The sequence below is a fragment of the Heptranchias perlo genome, chromosome 18, assembly GCF_035084215.1.
Source record: "Heptranchias perlo isolate sHepPer1 chromosome 18, sHepPer1.hap1, whole genome shotgun sequence".
In the NCBI taxonomy this organism is placed as follows: domain Eukaryota; kingdom Metazoa; phylum Chordata; class Chondrichthyes; order Hexanchiformes; family Hexanchidae; genus Heptranchias; species Heptranchias perlo.
Genome location: NC_090342.1, coordinates 20,557,651 through 20,575,535, shown reverse-complemented (window position 1 = coordinate 20,575,535; position 17,885 = coordinate 20,557,651). Strand labels below are relative to the sequence as shown.

Genomic DNA, 17,885 nt, shown 5'->3' with positions numbered 1-17,885 from the left:
GCACACAATTCACAAGGATAAACGGCAGGAAGTTATTTTTTCTCTCTCCTATTCTTGTGAATGGCACACATTTAAAGAATGTATGCCAGCACATAAATGGGTTGCCCTCATCCAATAATGCAAAGTCAAATCATTTAAATATTTTTCTGGTTCTCCAAGTGTGCAGCTCATGATATGCAAGGAGTATTGGGGTTGGAGGACTGAATTTCACACACCAGCAGCCACTGAAGGGCAATTTGACTTATTCAATCACTGTAATTCAGTGGCTCTGATAATATGTTTTACACTACATACGATAATACAGTGCGTCCTCTGACTCACGGTATTCAACACTATAGGAGATCCGCTAGTATATTTATAAAAATACACATGAACACCTCGGGGGGGGGGGGGGGGAGGGGGGGGAGTTTTAAACCACCCCCCCCTCCCAAGGATGGGTGAGAGGGGTTTAAAATCTTAAAAATGTGAAACCCGACCCTAACCTGCTATGAACGCGCCTATTTCTGGTTTAACCGGGGCGGGTTGGTGTTTGGGCAAGTAACCTGCTCTCGAGAGGCAGGTCAGTAATTATAATATGTTAACGAGGCTGCCTGCCTCAGATTTTAGCAGCCATTTAAATTTAATGACTGCGGGCTGGTTTCCCAGGGCTTGCCCGATCCAGCAGGTAAGTGCTTTTCCAGCACTGATTGTGAGCCAGGAGGAGGAGTGCTCCCCCCGGTCCCCCAAACTAACCAGCTGTGATCAGCCTCCCTCCCAGCAATCTCCAGACTCCTCCCCGCGATCGATAGACTGACTCCCCACCTCCACTATCACCAGTCAACCCCCGAACAGTCATTGTCGAATTGAACAGTTACACAAATGATTGCTGTGCATGAGCATTTTAGTGCTCTACAGATGCAGTATTTGGTGTACATATGTGTATATTTACCAGTCTGGAAGGAGCGTTTTCCTCAGTCAACTTAGTAATGACCTGAAGGAGGCCTTGGGTCAATAATTTTGCTGCTCTAATTTGCCAACTTTAAACTGAACATATTTTCCAGGTATGTCAATTGAATTAATGTTCATTAACAACAGATACAGAATCATACTTTATTGAAATAATTCAATGTGAATTGTTCTAGAGGAAGTGCAGTTGAAATCCACTAATACCTGCTGATGTTATACAGACAAAAAAATCCAAATAGAATTAGGAATTTGTGACAGCTTTTTGTTCAATTTTCTTCCCATCTTTCCTGAAGATGTCAATTCCTTGTTGGAATATGGTTATATGAATGCCAGTCACCCTCTGAAACCTTGCCCAAGTAGTAATTATTCATGTGTTAGCAAGGTGCCGCTCTGAAATTCCCCTAACTGGGGCAGTTATGCCACTTCTTGTGGGACCCCAGGAAATTTGGGTCCTTTTTGTGTTTATTATGCCACAACAGCTGTTATAACTCACTTTAAAATAGATAAACTTAGTTATAGTAACATGTAAATGATAATGTACAATAGAAGTTGTGCTCACGCTGAAAGTGTGCCCCAATTTCATACAAGTGGAAAATCAATGCTTTTAAGTTTAGCCAAAAACTTATTTAAAAAAAAAACTTTTGTTTTAAACTCTAAAAACGCATTTAATTTAGACACTAAAATAAAATGAACAATGGCTTACTTAGTGTCAAGAACTATACGCACCTGATCCAGAGTCAAACTTGGTTTCTGACCTATAAAATGAAAAAGATTACTTTATTTACAAAGACTGATGTCTTTGCAAGTTTTCAAAATGTGTACAATGTAGTTGTACAAGTTCTATAATAGGAAGGAAAAACATTTTCAATTTTATATTAACAACTAGCCATTAAGGGTCAAGACCTTGCTTCTGTTTTGCATTCTTGATGGAATATAGGGTGGTGCAGGTTCCTTGTTATGATACGACACATTCCAAGTACTCTGCAGACAATCTGCTTGGAATCTCAGTCACAGAATGCTCCTCTTTGTTTATCTTTTTCTTTAAATTTCTCCTCTCCTTACTAACTCACACGAGGATACAGCTCTACAGATGTAAGTAGCCTTCAGCACCTCATCCTAAGTGACTTATGCAGTGAGTATTGGCAACGACTTAACCATGGAGATCATAACGTAACCCATCCTATTCTCTTCCAATGACCACATACATACACTTTCCAGTAAGGGTCAATAGATAACGATCGGGAGTGGAAATACCGAGTTTTTCTTTCCCCTGCAGGGAGTCAGTGGCCAATTGTGGTTCACCTATTCCCATCCCAGCTCAGATCAGATCAGCTAATTCACATGAGGGACTGAATGTGTGATTTTCTTGTCTTTATGACTTAGTATTACATACACAAAGAGGTGTCTTTACCTGCTAGACCATCAGTGGTAGCTTCATGTTAAAACTAAGTGAAGATCTGCAAAGGTTTCCTATCAGTTTTTCACGCCATGATGGAATGTTGAACCACTGATTAGTTAAAGGCTGTGGAAAAGGAAAACAATCCCTTGTGAAGTGGGCATTCTGAAAATACTAGCCTCAGCTATGACTTTAGCTTATCAGTTGACAAAGTATGTAACTGAGCCACGCAAACCAAAAGGTTCCAGGATTGATTCCCGGTTTGTGCTCTCATTCACAGTAGCAGGTAGAGATACTATAGTGCCCCAGGCTAGGGAAGGAAAAATATTCTCATCAGGATTCCCATTCCTGATCGCTTTTCAATGAACCCCTACTAGAAAGCCCACTTGTGTGGATGTCAGATAAAGACTATGAGTGGGCTCAGTTGCAATGCCCCTGATAGTCAAATAGCCTGCCAACACACTGTCTGGAATCACACATGAAGAATGCCGCTTAGATGAGGTACCAGAGAGCATCTTAAACCTATGGAACTATATCCCAGGAACAGTCAACATCTTCAGAAGAGAAAAGGGTGGGGAGAAAGAATTGACAAGAAAAACATTTAGAAGAAAGATGAGCTTAGATGATGCGAACATCCTATATTACCACCACCAGATTGCTCTCAAAATCTCTGTCTAAAGTTTAAAAGTGTGACTGGCCTGTTGTTTAAAAAAATGAAGAATGTGCGATGCAAGTATTTGCCTTATATTCTTAATTTTATCTAAATTTTGGAGAGTTAGTTATTAACTTTACTTATTTACTGCGTAATTGTTTTACATTTGTTATCACTCCTGGTGATTTAATTGTTTTAATCCTTTTTTGCTGTTGTTTTGATACATCATTGAATGACACGTTAAATAATATTTAAGCACAGCCCCTCTGAAAACTTACTAATTAGCTAAGTGTATAAGAATTTTCTGAATCTTGAAACTCAGTATCTCAAAACTAGATGCAATTCTTTCTCACTATTTGTTGCATAGCTATCGGACTAGGCAATTTATACATTTTAAAAAAGGAAAAAATTCTGTCCTTGTGGGAACATCATGTTTCAGATATAGGTTAATACTAGCTGTAAATTCAGGAGCCTTTGAAGCTCTCCATTCAGCTGTGGGAAAACTGCTGTTGGGCAATTACACTCAAGATGCTGCTGATGTGCTGTCAAGCAGAATTAACCCTCAGACTAGGCCTATCCGTGCAAGCTGTTACAAGACAGCATTGTCTGTATGGGACTCTCGAACCAATTAGTGAGCATGCTCCGGTCAGATTTATATCACACATTAACGCTCAGTTGTATATCTGTCCACAGCTGCCACAGCAAGATACAAGAATTGCTCAGCAGGAGCCCAGTTAGAGGATGTTACATGCATAAAGACCTTTCAATAAAATGTATTAAACTACCTGAGAATGAGGCATTAACCTTTTTCCCCCCTCAGCAACAGAGAGAACTGGAGTGCATTTAAAGGTTATAATAGTATTTCATATAAATATTGAGCATTAGCCAACCAGAATCTTCTTACATAGAGCAAAAAAAAACTGGATTAATTTCCAAATGTCTAACTTTGCCACAATTCTAGTGCATCACCACTTATGATGGAATAAAGTTGCCTTTTTTTCTCATGTGCTGTATTTTTAAGGGACTTGGAACCAACGTTTCATAGTCATGGGGTGCAACAAACCATACAACTGCATATCTACAGCTCAAGTCAGTCATTTCAGTACAGTATACGATCAAGTTGGAAGACACCGGGAAAATGCTGAAATAAAGCCAAATTCTCAGGCGAAAACTAGCATGCATGTTCTGATTCTGAAAAAATAGGTTTATCTAATTTGCTAAATCACAATTCAGAACCAGACATGTAAACAATACAAATGCTAAATGGTCAGTAGAAGAGTTTTGGAATGCCATCAGAATTTCAGCCCCTTACTGTTGAGGTATAACTCCTTTCACATTTCTTTTTCCCAAAATATGGACTCCCCTCCTTCCACCCCAATGTTGCGACAGTCACCTATGTCCCAGTCTTTGGAATTCCTTTCCTAAGCCGCTGTGCCTCTCCACTTCCCTCTCCCCCTTTTAAGACTCTTCTTAAAACCCACCTCTTTGACCAAGATTTTAGTCACCCATCCTAATATCTCCTCCTTTGGCTTGGCAGCCACTCTTTTGCCCCCTTACACCTCTGGGATGTTTTTCTATGTTAAAAGCACTATATAAATGCATCTTGTTGGTGTTGCAAAATGTTCCTGTAAGGGAGCATATGGACTGTACTGGGCCTCTCCCTAGTGCACTCCTGAGATTTTTTTACTGGGGACATCTTCCCTGAAAGGACATCTCACCATCTTTTAACTGATGCGAGTTCCATTGGACCCAAGGGGGGCATAAGGGAAAACATTTGTGGGGTGACCCAAGAACTCCCCTGAACACACCCAAAGTTGTTTATGTGTGTATGTGGGGGAGTGGGGGGGTAAAGAGATGAAACGGGGACAGGACAGATGACTGGAATAATTTGGAGTGCATTTTAAATGGTGTACAAAACACAGCACACCCAGATTACACCCAAAATTCCAAACTCTACCCCCAGGCGGGTGATGCAACTGTTTTCCACCATCCCCAGTCAATAGAAATTTAGCCCCTCATTGTTTCGGGTATATCTCCTCTCATGGTTCTTTTTCACAAAATGTCACAGTTCTCTGTATTAAACTGCATCTAACCCAAACTGCTTACTTCACTAACCCCTATTTTGCATTCTCCTACATTCTTCTTCACAGTCTGCTATGCCCCCTATTTTGACATTAACAGCAAACAATATCCCTTTTATACCTAATTGATACAGTGTTAGATACAGTCCTTTTTGTTTGCCATTATGTCCAGTGCATTTCTATAAATTGAATGCATAAGAGGTCCCAGCTCAGATCCCTGGGGGACATCACTACCTGCATCCTATCAACCTGAAAAGCATCCACTCAGCTCTACTCTTTGCTTTCTGTCTCCCCGGCATACCTCTACATTCCCATTAATACCATGTTCCGCGGTCTCTTATGTAGCACCTTATTAAATATCTTTTGAAAATCCATGTATTCAACAACTGCTGTATTCCCTTTATCTATATGCCCTGTGATTTCCTCAAAAAAAATCAATTAAATTAGTCAAGCACAACCTTCCCTTTACAAACCTATGCTGTCCCTGATTTTTAAAAAAATGAGCTAAAGTGTTTACTAATTTTAGTCCATATTACAGACTCTGGAAGTTTACCCATGATAGAGGAAAGAGCAACTAGCTCAATTCCCATTTTGGAAAATGATGGTTAATGCCTTTTGCTATCTCCTCCCCATCCTTCTTCAGCATTTTGGGATGCATTCCATCTCAGCCTGGTGACTATTCTACTTTTAGTCCCATTAATCTTTGAATACAGTTTTCTTTTGAATATTTATCTCCAGTAGTGGCTCTACCACCAGTACTCCTAGTCTCTCTCATCTTCCTCTGTAAAAAAAAGAGGTGAAATACTTATTAAGCACCTCGGTGATTCCCTCACTCTTAAGTCGAAGATGGTTTCCTTCATCTCTAAGTGGGCCCACAACCTTGTTTGGATACTGTTGCTATTGAAGACAGATTTGCAATTATAAGAAATTTTCTGTAATAAATGTTCAAGCTCTATGGCAAAGATGTTTTCTAATGTTTTTTGCCTATGTCTGTAGGCATTTCCATCTCATCTACTATATTTAGAACCTTGTCTTATCCCAAGTGACAAGATTTGAGATAAAGTGATTTGAGTTTGTTTTGACTTGTCCTCAGATAGTCATAAGTGGGTAGATAGTCTGGTAATGGAAAGAACAATAGACACTTAATGACTTTAAAACATTTAAGTCTGCAAACACATGCATTACACTTGTACCATCTAACAGAAATGCGTGTCGTTCCCTACCAAATAAGCATTACATATGACAGTGTACACCTTATATATAATTTAAAAAGGGACGATAGTGGGGTTAGTTATCCTAAAATCATGATCCGAGGAGTGGAGAAATTGGAATATTCCATTATGAAGCCCACTAGAATCTCCAGTTAGTCAAAATTTGGAACACAGAAAACAGCCACTATGGATGATCTAATGGTTAGGAGAATATCTTTGGAAGTTTGTTGTACCCAAATTCAATTAAGTTAGAGTGGTTTCTTTATTGGAGTATTGATGGTTAATGAGGAGTAAGTGGGGTACATTTTAAAAGTTGCATGATGTGATCACGTCAGGAATTTGACCGTGGAGGTCACTGAGCCCGATTCACAGCCCATGTGATTTTTCTGTTACACATAGCCAGCCAGCCAGTTTGAAGTATAATGATGGCTTGGAATAATGAATACCTGAGAATATTGAAAAGAAATCTGATTGAAGAGCTCATGTGATGTCAAGAATTGCAAGCGAGAAGCTTGGGCAATTTATAATTATTACTGAAATTCCAAAATAAGATTATAGCCTTCAAATCACTGATATAATATATAAACTGGTTTATTTTTGTTTTGGGTGGTAATGCTGATTTTTACTGATAATGGCTGTCATAGTGCATGCTCATGTCTACTGCTTGCTGTGTCACTGATTAATATTCATACTGAAGGACTGTAAAACAATCATTGCAACTTTATTGAGTGTTGGTCAACAGTCAATTACTTGAAAATAAGCTAGTATATTTCAGCTTAATTATACCATGCATAGAGTTGCAGTGTTATGAGTAATATCTTAGGTAAAGCAAAAATTTTATATATATATATAAAAAGTAAGTTGTTGTATTTTGAAGGCGCACCTAACTTCTAAAAAAAAAAGGACTCGCTGAAATATTAATGTAATCTAAACAACGACCACTTTTACAGAAGTCTCAGTCTTGGGCTCTACAACTTTAAAAAAAATTGGTGTAGGGTACTTCATTAGGCTTGTCTGTCATCTCCTTAGTTCACCTGCAATAGGTTATCCTGTGCAATGTTGTATGTGGTCAGAACCTTGCAGAAGTAATCAGTTGTGATGCAGATCACACCCTCAGGGATTGGAGAGACTGGCTTTCTAATGTGTAGAAGGATGATTGACAATAAAAAAGGTGTTGACCCTTAAATGTAACATGTAAGTATGAATAAAAGCAATGTACCAACAAAGATGATACATCCTACCCTTCAAGTCAAAAATAAACATAAAATACGCCCAACGTATTATTTCATTAATGAATACGGTCAGCAGAATTGCTAAATACTTGTAAAAAAAAATACACTTAGTGCCGCTAAAAGCTAACAATAGCCAAGAGGCAACCCTACCATAAATGAAAAACTTCTAAAGTTTATTAAATCCAGATGACCTCCACTATCAACAAAGTTGCTGCGGAACCCTGAATGTTTAAAGGGGTAACAGTGGTAATCTGGACAGAGTTTTATTATCAATCCACAACATTCCTTTTCAACTGCTCAATACATTTGATGAGTAGAAGGAGCTTTACTATGCTAAACACTGCATCCTGCCATCTGTTTTTGTTTAGCTTTTAAGGTTTTTGATAATTTTGGGGTCTTTTAGGGGTTTTTTTCTTGCTTGCCCCTCCCCCCGAGGTGCCCTGTTATGTACTTAAGTTGCATAAGGATTGTTGGCAGCAACCTGGAAACAGGATGGGTGTTCAATAACACACTGCAATGATTGCATCACATTTTTATATAATTGGGCGACATGGACATGTTGGGCCGAAGGGCCTGATTCCATGTTGTAAACTTCTATGATTCTATGGTGGTTAAATCATTCAGTGCACATTTGGCACAAGATTTTAATGACCAATCTGCCCATTATTGACATCAGCCATTTTTATACTTACGTAAAAAGGGGAGTCCCACAAACAACGCATTTGTAGGTCCCTTTATCTTTGTATAATGTGTACTCTCCTGTAAAGGCACTGGAAGAGAAAAGATATATAATCATGTGAACTGTAAAGCAACATTATTTTAAGTGCAATAAAGCAACTCGCTATATATGTTTCAATGGCAAAGCTGTATATTATTCCTTCACCCTCCTTTTTCCCCGACTAGTTTCCGTTTTTACAAACAGGATTTAAAAATATGACTTATAATCTCTGGGCATTTGTACATGCTGAATCATTCTGCCGGTTTGGTACACAGCAGAATGTGATTTGGCTGGGAGCTCAGGAATAGAGGTTAAGGTCTGCTGCCAACGCACTTCTGGAGTTTCTATGCCGATGACTCACATGCAGTAAATTCAAACAGTATATTGTGACAGGAAGAAAGTGAAGCCTATTAACTGGGACCCCATGTGTGGTAAAGAGCTTTTTGCAGACCATGAATGGAAACAAGCAGTTACATCATTAATAAATTTGGATTAGAGGTACTTGAGTACATGTGCCAGGGTCCCCTATATAAACTAGATAAAATGGTTAGCCTTGGCATGTCAACTCAGCACTAAAATCAGCTGAGAGACTCAACTTATTTCGCTAAATACAGCCTTGGAAGAGGAGAGTATTTTTTTAATACAGCACTGAGGGCTAGATTCCAAGAACTACAGACATGTGAGGGTAGTTATTGAACATTTTTGACATTCCAACCGCAAATGAGCCAATAAATACTTTCTCCACATGTGCTTCAAAAAACGGGCTTAATTACGCTACCTTCTTTTGGCAGCCAAAAGTCTGAATACACAATGACCACCTTCAAACTGCTCACTGGCAGTGGTCCATTTCCCTCAGTGTTTAGCTTACTCTAGTATCTGGAGAGAGACTTCCAAAGCAACAGTCTGCTCTCAGACTACTATTTTGTTGCCTCATGTACTGTAGTAAAGTGAAACAAAGAGACCAAAAGAATTCCACAATGTTTTGTTATCAATCATATTAGCAAAGGCAATAGGCTTAGTTACTCCATCTAAATGACTTATTGCAGTGAAGTAGGAGGTTTAAAAATATGGAAGATGTTTTAAACATAGTAGAAAAAGCATGGAGTGGAATTCTAGAAATTGGTTCACACCTGACTTCGGGCGCGAACCCAGCGGCAAGACTGACGAGCAAGAAAATCATGAAAAATTTGTCCTCAGAATGTAAACGGCATTCACTCACTAAGAGGCAGTGTGTTGGTCACAAAGAAGTTTGACCGGCAGGGACGCCAGTAGCAGACCTATCATGTGTCGGGGGGGGGGGATCTGGAGGGGGGTGGGGATCTGGAGGGGGGTGAGCGGTGGCTGGCAGGCATCTGCTGTTTTAACTTGGAGCCAGGAGGTATGCATGGTGCGTGCTGCGGTCAATTGTGATCAAATGTTGGAAAGGGGCCTGAACCACGCGTTAGGCCCCGGATTTGCATAGGCGGGCGCCTTGGACAACTACCCTCACCAATATGACATGCAGCACAAAACTGGCATAGAATGAGAGTGCACGCACCACACACAGGTCCCTTCAGTACCCGTTTATCACCTGAAAAACAGGCACTGCAGGATCCAATTTCTAAGATAATATATCTCACTCACTCCATCCAGTCATACCTCTCTGTCCCCTTTTCCTGAGTCACATGGTACTGCTGGGCTGTCAGACGCTTCCTCAGTTCCTGCTGCGTGAAGGCCACCTTACAGCTCTTTTTATCCCTACATGAACCTGGAAAGAGAGGATATGGGAGAAGAAGCTTTTTAGGTTAAAACCTGAATAATTATTTTGGCTGAGGGCCACAGCACAGCTTCTGCACTCATTTGTCAATCGTCAAACTAGTCCCGAATGCAATGCTGAATTCAGCTGAACACAGCTGATTGCTTCTTTAATTCCAAGTTAAGAATGCTGCAAGAGAGCCAGGTGATTCCACTGAAGCAGTGACAATGTGTTGCAGCCAAAGCCTGTTTTGTGTGCACATAATCATGCTTAACATCATACTGATAGTGGAAAACTATCAATTTCACACTGAAATTAAAGTGTGGAGTTCACTCAGGTTGAAAGCTGGCTATTTTAACCTTCTTGATATGAAACCACTGTACATTTGTGTCTCTTGGTCCCTGAAGATACTGGTACACAATAATGGGTTTGAAGTGTAATGGTGAGGTGGGATAAGATGAATATAATGGTACCTGTCCAGCCTTCATAATCCCTTTGGAAATTAAGACACAAGTGTGTTAACATTAGTGTCATGTGACATCATCTGTCAGCATCTTGCGAGCTCTCCCTCTGAGTGAATTTTTAAAAAAAAGTTGACAAAATTGGACTTTTCTGAGCAAACGAGCACAGGAAAGCTTCCCACTGGATTGTAACGTAAATGGATAAATGCAACTTATCCAGCTTGGATAATAGAACAGCTGTACCTGCATTTAAGAAACCAGTGAGGGACTTCTTGAGCAGTATAAGGATGCTTCAGGTTTCATCTATTTGTCTACTCATAAAGAAAGTGATTTTAACTAATAGGTTCCTATTGCTCAAATAGGTTCCTAATCTTGAAAACTCAATAGCTCAGGCAGTTTGCATTTGTACTTTCAAGTCAATGAGCAAATGATATGCTACACAGGACAATACTAATTGTGGCAATGACAAATACCAAATGGCAATAATTTAAAATACTTCTCATGAAAAATATAAGGCATATCAAAATATATAAAACATGTAAAAATGGGGGATATTTCAATTTGTATATTATGGCAATGTCAAAGTTTGCATTAACCAGAAACTGTTCACCCAACACAAATGGTCACAAATTGGGCGATACACAGATTTGATTTAATTTAACTAAACTTTTAAAAATAAGTCTCTGCTAGCAACTTAATAGGCAAAGCTAAAATGATGTGAGCTGGATTTGTATTTCATAATTCAATAAGAACAATGCTAATAAATTAAAAGTAGTGACTATGGGTTTTAGGCTTTAGTTAACTTATCCATTCAGCACTTGAACCACTAAAGTTAGTTGTGTAAGAATTCCTATACCTTCATTATTTTAACAAAATTAAGTAGCAGAATATGAGAAAATGGATGCTTTAAAACAATGTGAGCTATTCTAAATAACAATGCCTTGCATGATTTCACTGTTTTGCTATAATTGTACCCCATAATGCATTTGCTCGATATTTTTGTTCGGCAGAAATGTTATCTCAGTTACCAGCTGCAACTTGCTTTTTTCTAACCATCTAATCTTTTCTCAGTAGTTTGCGATCGGTTTAGGATTTACCTTAGATGCTCTCTAGCTAACTATACTCCCCTCTCCCACCTTATGAACTCCCCTTCTCACAGTCACTTAGTAGGGAAACTTCACTGTGTCATCTCTGAAACAATCACATTCCATGCAAAAGTGCCAATACAATCCTCTTCCATTTTTGTGTAATTACATTAATACCACATGCCCTTGCAAAATCAAGTGCCACCCAATTAAGTGTGTCACAGTTAGCAATGAGACAGAAACACTATCCGACAACAACTTTCATTTATTTAGTGCCTTTAATTTAAGAAAATGTCCTAAGGCGTTCAACAGATACTTATGGAAAAATGGATCATGAACCAGTGAAGGAAAGATTATGAAAGGTCCCTATCAATTAATTTGTCATTCCACATTTTTACAAGCCCCCTCCATACAAAAATCCTTTTAACACACATTATCTCACAAAATGTCAACATTCTTTCATCTTACCTCCTGTTTAAGTTATTCTGAGAATATTAGAGACCTCAGCCAATGGTACTTTTAAGCTGGCTGCTAAGGGCTAACACGAAAAAGAGAGGCTTGCGTCTTAAGTCTGCCCTTCTCGTAGTGTGCAATCTCTGCTAAGTGCCTACCTGAAGGTACAACCAACATCTAGAGCTCATCCTGTGGGAAACTGCGTGTGTAGTCCCTTGACCAAATCACTCAGCAACCACAGTATGTTGGAACACAAATGTGCTGTGTTACCAGGCCACCCTTGCAGACAGAATGAATGATATACAGACAGATTGAAAAGAACAGTTTAGTCGTGAGTCTATTCAGTTTTCATTGTCGAGTACTGAAACTAAAAGCCACTGGACAAGTTTTTCCTCCAGACCTCTTCTCCTTGCTCTCGTGAAGGCGATAACTCTAACTGTTCCTTGTGTGCTAACAGTCTTTCAAAGCCTCATCCAAGTAGCCATTCTTCATGACAATAGTGTTGTCAGGCTATTTATCTATGGGGGCATCACAGCTGTGCCCAATTCTGTACCCATCCAACACACACTGACACCTTCCAATTGGGTCACTGAATAGCAGGCAATAGCAGAAACCTTGGTTGATTTTTGCCCTGCCTGATCCAACAAAAGAGTCTAACGACCTCCCCTTGACATTCAACAGTATTACCATCACCGAATCCCCCACCACCAACATCCTGGGGGTCCCCATTGACCAGAAACTTAACTGGACCAGCCATATAAATAATGTGGCTACAAGAGCAGGTCAGAGGCTGGGTAATCTGTGGCCAGTGACTCACCTCCTGACTCCCCAAAGCCTTTCCACCATTTCCAAGGCACAAGTCAGGAGTGTGATGGAATACTCTCCACTTGCTTGGATGAGTGCAGCTCCAACAACATTCAAGAAGCTCGACATCATCCAGGACAAAGCAGCCCGCTTGATTGGCACCCCATCCACCACCATAAACATTCACTCCCTTCACCACCGAAGCACAGTGGCTGCAGTGTGTACCATCCACAGGATGCACTGCAGCAACTCGCCAAGGCTTCTTCGACAGCACCTCCCAAACCCGTGACCTTTACCACCTAGAAGGACAAGAGCAGCAGGTACATGGGAACAACACCACCTGCACGTTCCCCTCCAAGTCATACACCATCCCGACTTGGAAATATATCGCTGTTCCTTCATCGTCGCTGGGTCAAAATCCTGGAACTCCCTTCCTAACAGCACTGTGGGAGAACCTTCACCACACGGACTGCAGCGGTTCAAGGCAGCGGCTCACCACCACCTTCTCAAGAGCAATTAGGGATGGGCAATAAATGCTGGCCTCGCCAGCGACGCCCACATCCCATGAACGAATAAAAAAAAACAGTTCAGGTTAACTGTAACACCTGGCAGGATTAAATGCAAGCAAAAAGGATCATCTAATACCACTCTATCAATCAATCCAAGTACTCATATCAAGGGATAGAAAACTTTGCACAACTGTTTTAAAAACAGACATTATACCAACTTGAGCTACTTTTGAAATTACAATCCCAGCATTATCAAGTTCTAACTCAAACGATCAGCCCCTAATCTTGTAATTTAAACACAATTAATGACATGATTTCCATAATTTATTGAATTATTTTTTATGCTTTATTTATTGCTTTATTGCATAAAGCACATTCTGTATAAACAGATCACTCAATGGAAAGCTGTGGAAAATAGAACTGGTTCAATTCATTAAGGTGCCCTTTAGAAACTCACTTGTGCCTGATCACTTGTAAGTTGTCAGACCCTCCTCATTTCTCAAATAAACAGTGCATTCCATTATCCTTAATTTAAATTGATGTAAATCATCAGAATACATTTATTCAAGATACGATAAGATGTCCTTGTTCAGATTTTCACTTGTTTTAAAACCAAATTGATAGAGATAGCACAAGTAGAAATTCTACAATGTAGGACGATGAGTTCATATTTTTTTTAAAACAGAAGTGAATTTGTTTTTATAACTTAGGGATCAAGATTCCATTTTCTTCTTCTCAGCTTTTCTCTCGATGTTTTCTATAGCACCTGCTATTAGGAGGTATGGTATAGACCCCCAACTCTATGGCCAACTGCACCTCCTTCCCTATGGGGGAGCCTCTGCTTTCTATGTGGTGGCATCCCGCATCCCTTCCCCTCACTACAGATATATGGCTGAGAACAGTAGTTGAGCAAAGTAGAAATAATTGATCCTGTGTCCCATCATTTCATACATTGGTGCTCAAACACATCACCTCTGAAACAAACATATTTTAAAATAGGTTAGGAGTTCAACAATGTGAAGGAAAGGGAGATGTTTTGTACTTTCACGAATACTATTAATGTTACATGGTAAAATGCTTGTTAGTTTTCCTGGTAGTGGGAATCCATTTAGAAAGTTTGTATTGATCCATGAACTGCAGTCAAACCCAACATTTAATGTTCCAAGAGTGTGGAGCAGAGAATTTTCCTCAACAGCATTCCTCAATCTGACTTTAGAGCCAGGCATGTGCTGCCTAGACAAGGAACTTACATTTTCCTACACTGCATTCATTCTTGCTAATATTTCATAAAGTTTAGAAAAATGTATATTAGAATACATTAGGTAGTGATTTTACTTCTACAGAGATGAGGCACATTAAGACACCCACACACTTAAAATGCAAAAAAACTAAATCCTAACTGTGATGGGAATCATCTGAATATATCAATGAATGATATAAAAAGGTTGCATAAATGTATTCTTTTTGCATTTATTCAAAATTATGAATCAACTTTACATATTGGGGCCAATGAAACGAGCCCATGCTGCTGACAGGGAGCATCACCTGCCAACAGCACAAATCAGAAATTTGTGTATGCATTGTCCATGATTTTCTTACCATTGAAATTAATCACTGATAATTGTGGCCAATGCATACCCAAATTTCTAATTTGTGCTGTTGGTGGGCGAGAATCACCCCCAAAGTGCAAAGCTGATCAAATGTTCCATTACCCCCTTGAAGTTTGGTTGTTTCCATGATTCAATATTTCTACATTTTCTGAAGATTTGTAAAATAGATTTAATAAACATTTTGGTTCAAAGTAAATGCAAAATAATGAAGGCACACACAGGTAAAAATTCATCTGGGCCTGTTTCCAGCCCAAACCCGCGTTGCAGATGCAGATGTGCTCGAGGGCAATTAGGAATGGGCAATAAATGCCGGCCTTGCCAGCGACGCCCACATCCCGTGAACGAATAAAAAAAAAAAAACCAAGTGGTCTGAGGATCGATGGAAGTTGGTCCTCGGGCCTTATCAACATATTCGGGGTGAGCCTCCAAAGGCAGCTTGCCTGAGGGAGGACATCAATGTCAGGCTGCCTGCCCTCAAGTGAGTCCCTGAAGGGGATTGGAGCGGGTTACGGCCCCCGGGGGGGGGGGGTGGGGGGGTCGGGGGCGATGGGGTGATCGCGAAGCCTGTGGTGTCGGGGAAAATCTGAAACTTAGTTTTCGTTGAAGAATCCCGAGGGCCAGGCATAATGCTGATCCTGCTCATCGCTGACTATTTTCTACAAGGGACCCTTCAACAGGCATTAGGCGCCCAATTAACACATTCAAGGGGCGCAACGCCTGTTTTAGGCATCCTCCTGGAACACCTAAAAAAAAGCCCCCAACGAATTTAGCAGTAGGACCAACACCTGTGCAGATTGGGTGCAGGTCGTTCTGCTGCTAAATTTGTATGCATAGTGCCCGTTTTGAACTCGAAAATTAGGCGGAACGCTCACCAATTTCTACCCCACAACCTGTTGTTAATGTGGTCGAAGGCTCAGCCCATCTGTACCATTATCGAAGTGGAAATCTCAATTTAGGAAACATCCTTAGGACTTCTATTCCTCACTAAATTTCCAACCTATTATCTCGCCTCCCCTCCGAAGAACATTAAATTCTTGTTGGGGCATGGTACCATGAGAGCTGGGCATCTCCAGGCACTTTGCGTAAGTGGACATTATTCTCAACAATCTATCTCTTCGACCACATCTTTGGTCACTTATCCCCTAATTTTTGCACTGTGTTCATCCCTCTCTTCCCCCACACCCCCTGTAAAGCATCTTGGGACATTTTGCTACATTAAAAATGCTGTATAAGTGCAGGTGGTTATTCATGTGCAAAGTCTCTGCTTGGTTCATTAATAGCATTCGGGGGTTGAAGTCACACCTCAGTGCAATACTGTACTGTTGGAGGTTCCATCTTACGGATGAGGCCCTATTTGCCTGTTCGGGTGGACATGAAAGGTCCCGTGAGACCATTCCAAGAGTATAGAAGATCTCCCAGTGTCCTGGAGAATGTTCATCCCTCTACCAACATCACCAAGAAATAAATTAGCTAGTCATTTATCTAATTTGCCGTTTGTGGGAAACTTGCTGTGCGCAATTGACTGTTATATTTTCCCACAAAACAACAGGGCAGCAGACTTCAAAATAATTCACTGGCTGTGAAGTGCTTTAGAATATCTTGAGGATGTGAAAGGCTCTATATAAATTCAAATTCTTTCTTTCAAATCTTTATCATGAGTTTTTGGCAAGCTATTTAACTACAGAGATATCAAAACAAATGCAGTGATTAATTATTTTGCAACTTTCAAATAATTTACACTGAAGTGTTTTGAGCCAGATTGTTTCATAGGTTCAGAATTCTATTTCAGTTTTAAAAAACAGCCAAAACACAGAAAGAAATGTCTTAAATTGACTCAGACATTATTTATAATTAAGCAAGGTCTCCTCACATGATGGTGGATGTGGAGGCATTGGAAAGGGCACAAAGGAGGGCCACAAATCAGTTTTGTATGTTCACAAGGTAAAATTAATTGTGAAATGCATTACCTGCTGGATTAACTGCTCTGAAGAAACATGTGAATTTAATTATAACTCTGGATCATATGCAAATATTGTGCCTCTTTTCAAAAACAGGAAATCAAAAATTGATTAATCTGATGAGCATTCTAGGCTTAGAAAATAATTGATAGACCAAAAACATTAGTGCAGGTAGTACTAAAAATAATGTTTTTGCAATGATACTATCTTTTCAACAGTAGAACAGTAGAACCTGGTTGCTGGCACTACCAGTGAGGTAATTTGTCCTACAGTAGTGCTTCAACATTTTAAGATGAACCAAAAAGTGGCCTGGTTACATATGAAATGACATGTCAATCTTTAGCCTTCTTCAGACTTTTAGCCATAGGCCAATCTAAATAGATCTTGGGGCCCAGGAGACAGAAGGAAGCAGATAAGTGTTCATTTTATTATAAAAAGAAAAATGGCATCTAATAAATAGGATAGAATATGTTCGAAGTAAAGTAATAAAACAGAGGTGAGAAAGGAGGTACAAAGAATGAGAAAAGGTTGGATGAGCATAATTTTTTGCATTTGTTTTCAATTTAAATTGTATATGCCTTTTAATAATATCAATGTTACCATAATAAAGCTACTAATACAAACTTGTTTTTTTTTTAAATGGCCATCTCAGACAGCCAGAAATTCCCTGGATTTGCCAGGATCCCAGGGCTAGTATGTGATTAGCATAGTTTATGATTAATGCACTGCAGAATTACATAATTAATTAATTAGGGTTACATTATTATTTGAAGGCTTTTCCTCAGTATCTGATAATTGTACCCTACCATGTTTCAGAACATAAAACATTGACAAGATAATATATGCACAATTAATTCAATAAACATAAGTCCTAACTACATGATGATCAGACTTACTCAACTGATTGGCTTATTAGCCCAATCACTCTGGTTCTTTTTATCTAGTTTAATTTCCCCCCCACCACCACAGCAGAGTCTTATATTTCATATTCCTGTAGAGTGTGATAACTATTGCAATGAACTGTTTAATCCAAAG

At 39.6% G+C, this 17,885-nt stretch overlaps 1 protein-coding gene across 1 annotated transcript in view; it reads right to left on the bottom strand.

The window, feature by feature from the left end:
• msrb3 (methionine sulfoxide reductase B3) overlaps positions 1–17,885 on the bottom strand; it is a 103,923-nt gene that overhangs the window by 54,764 nt on the left and 31,274 nt on the right. The window contains exons 3-5 of the mRNA XM_068000058.1: positions 9,874–9,982; positions 8,210–8,287; positions 1,672–1,700 (exon numbers count right to left, since the gene is read on the bottom strand). Of these exons, the coding sequence (XP_067856159.1) occupies positions 1,672–1,700; positions 8,210–8,287; positions 9,874–9,982 (216 nt within the window). The remainder of the gene's footprint in view (positions 1–1,671; positions 1,701–8,209; positions 8,288–9,873; positions 9,983–17,885) is intronic.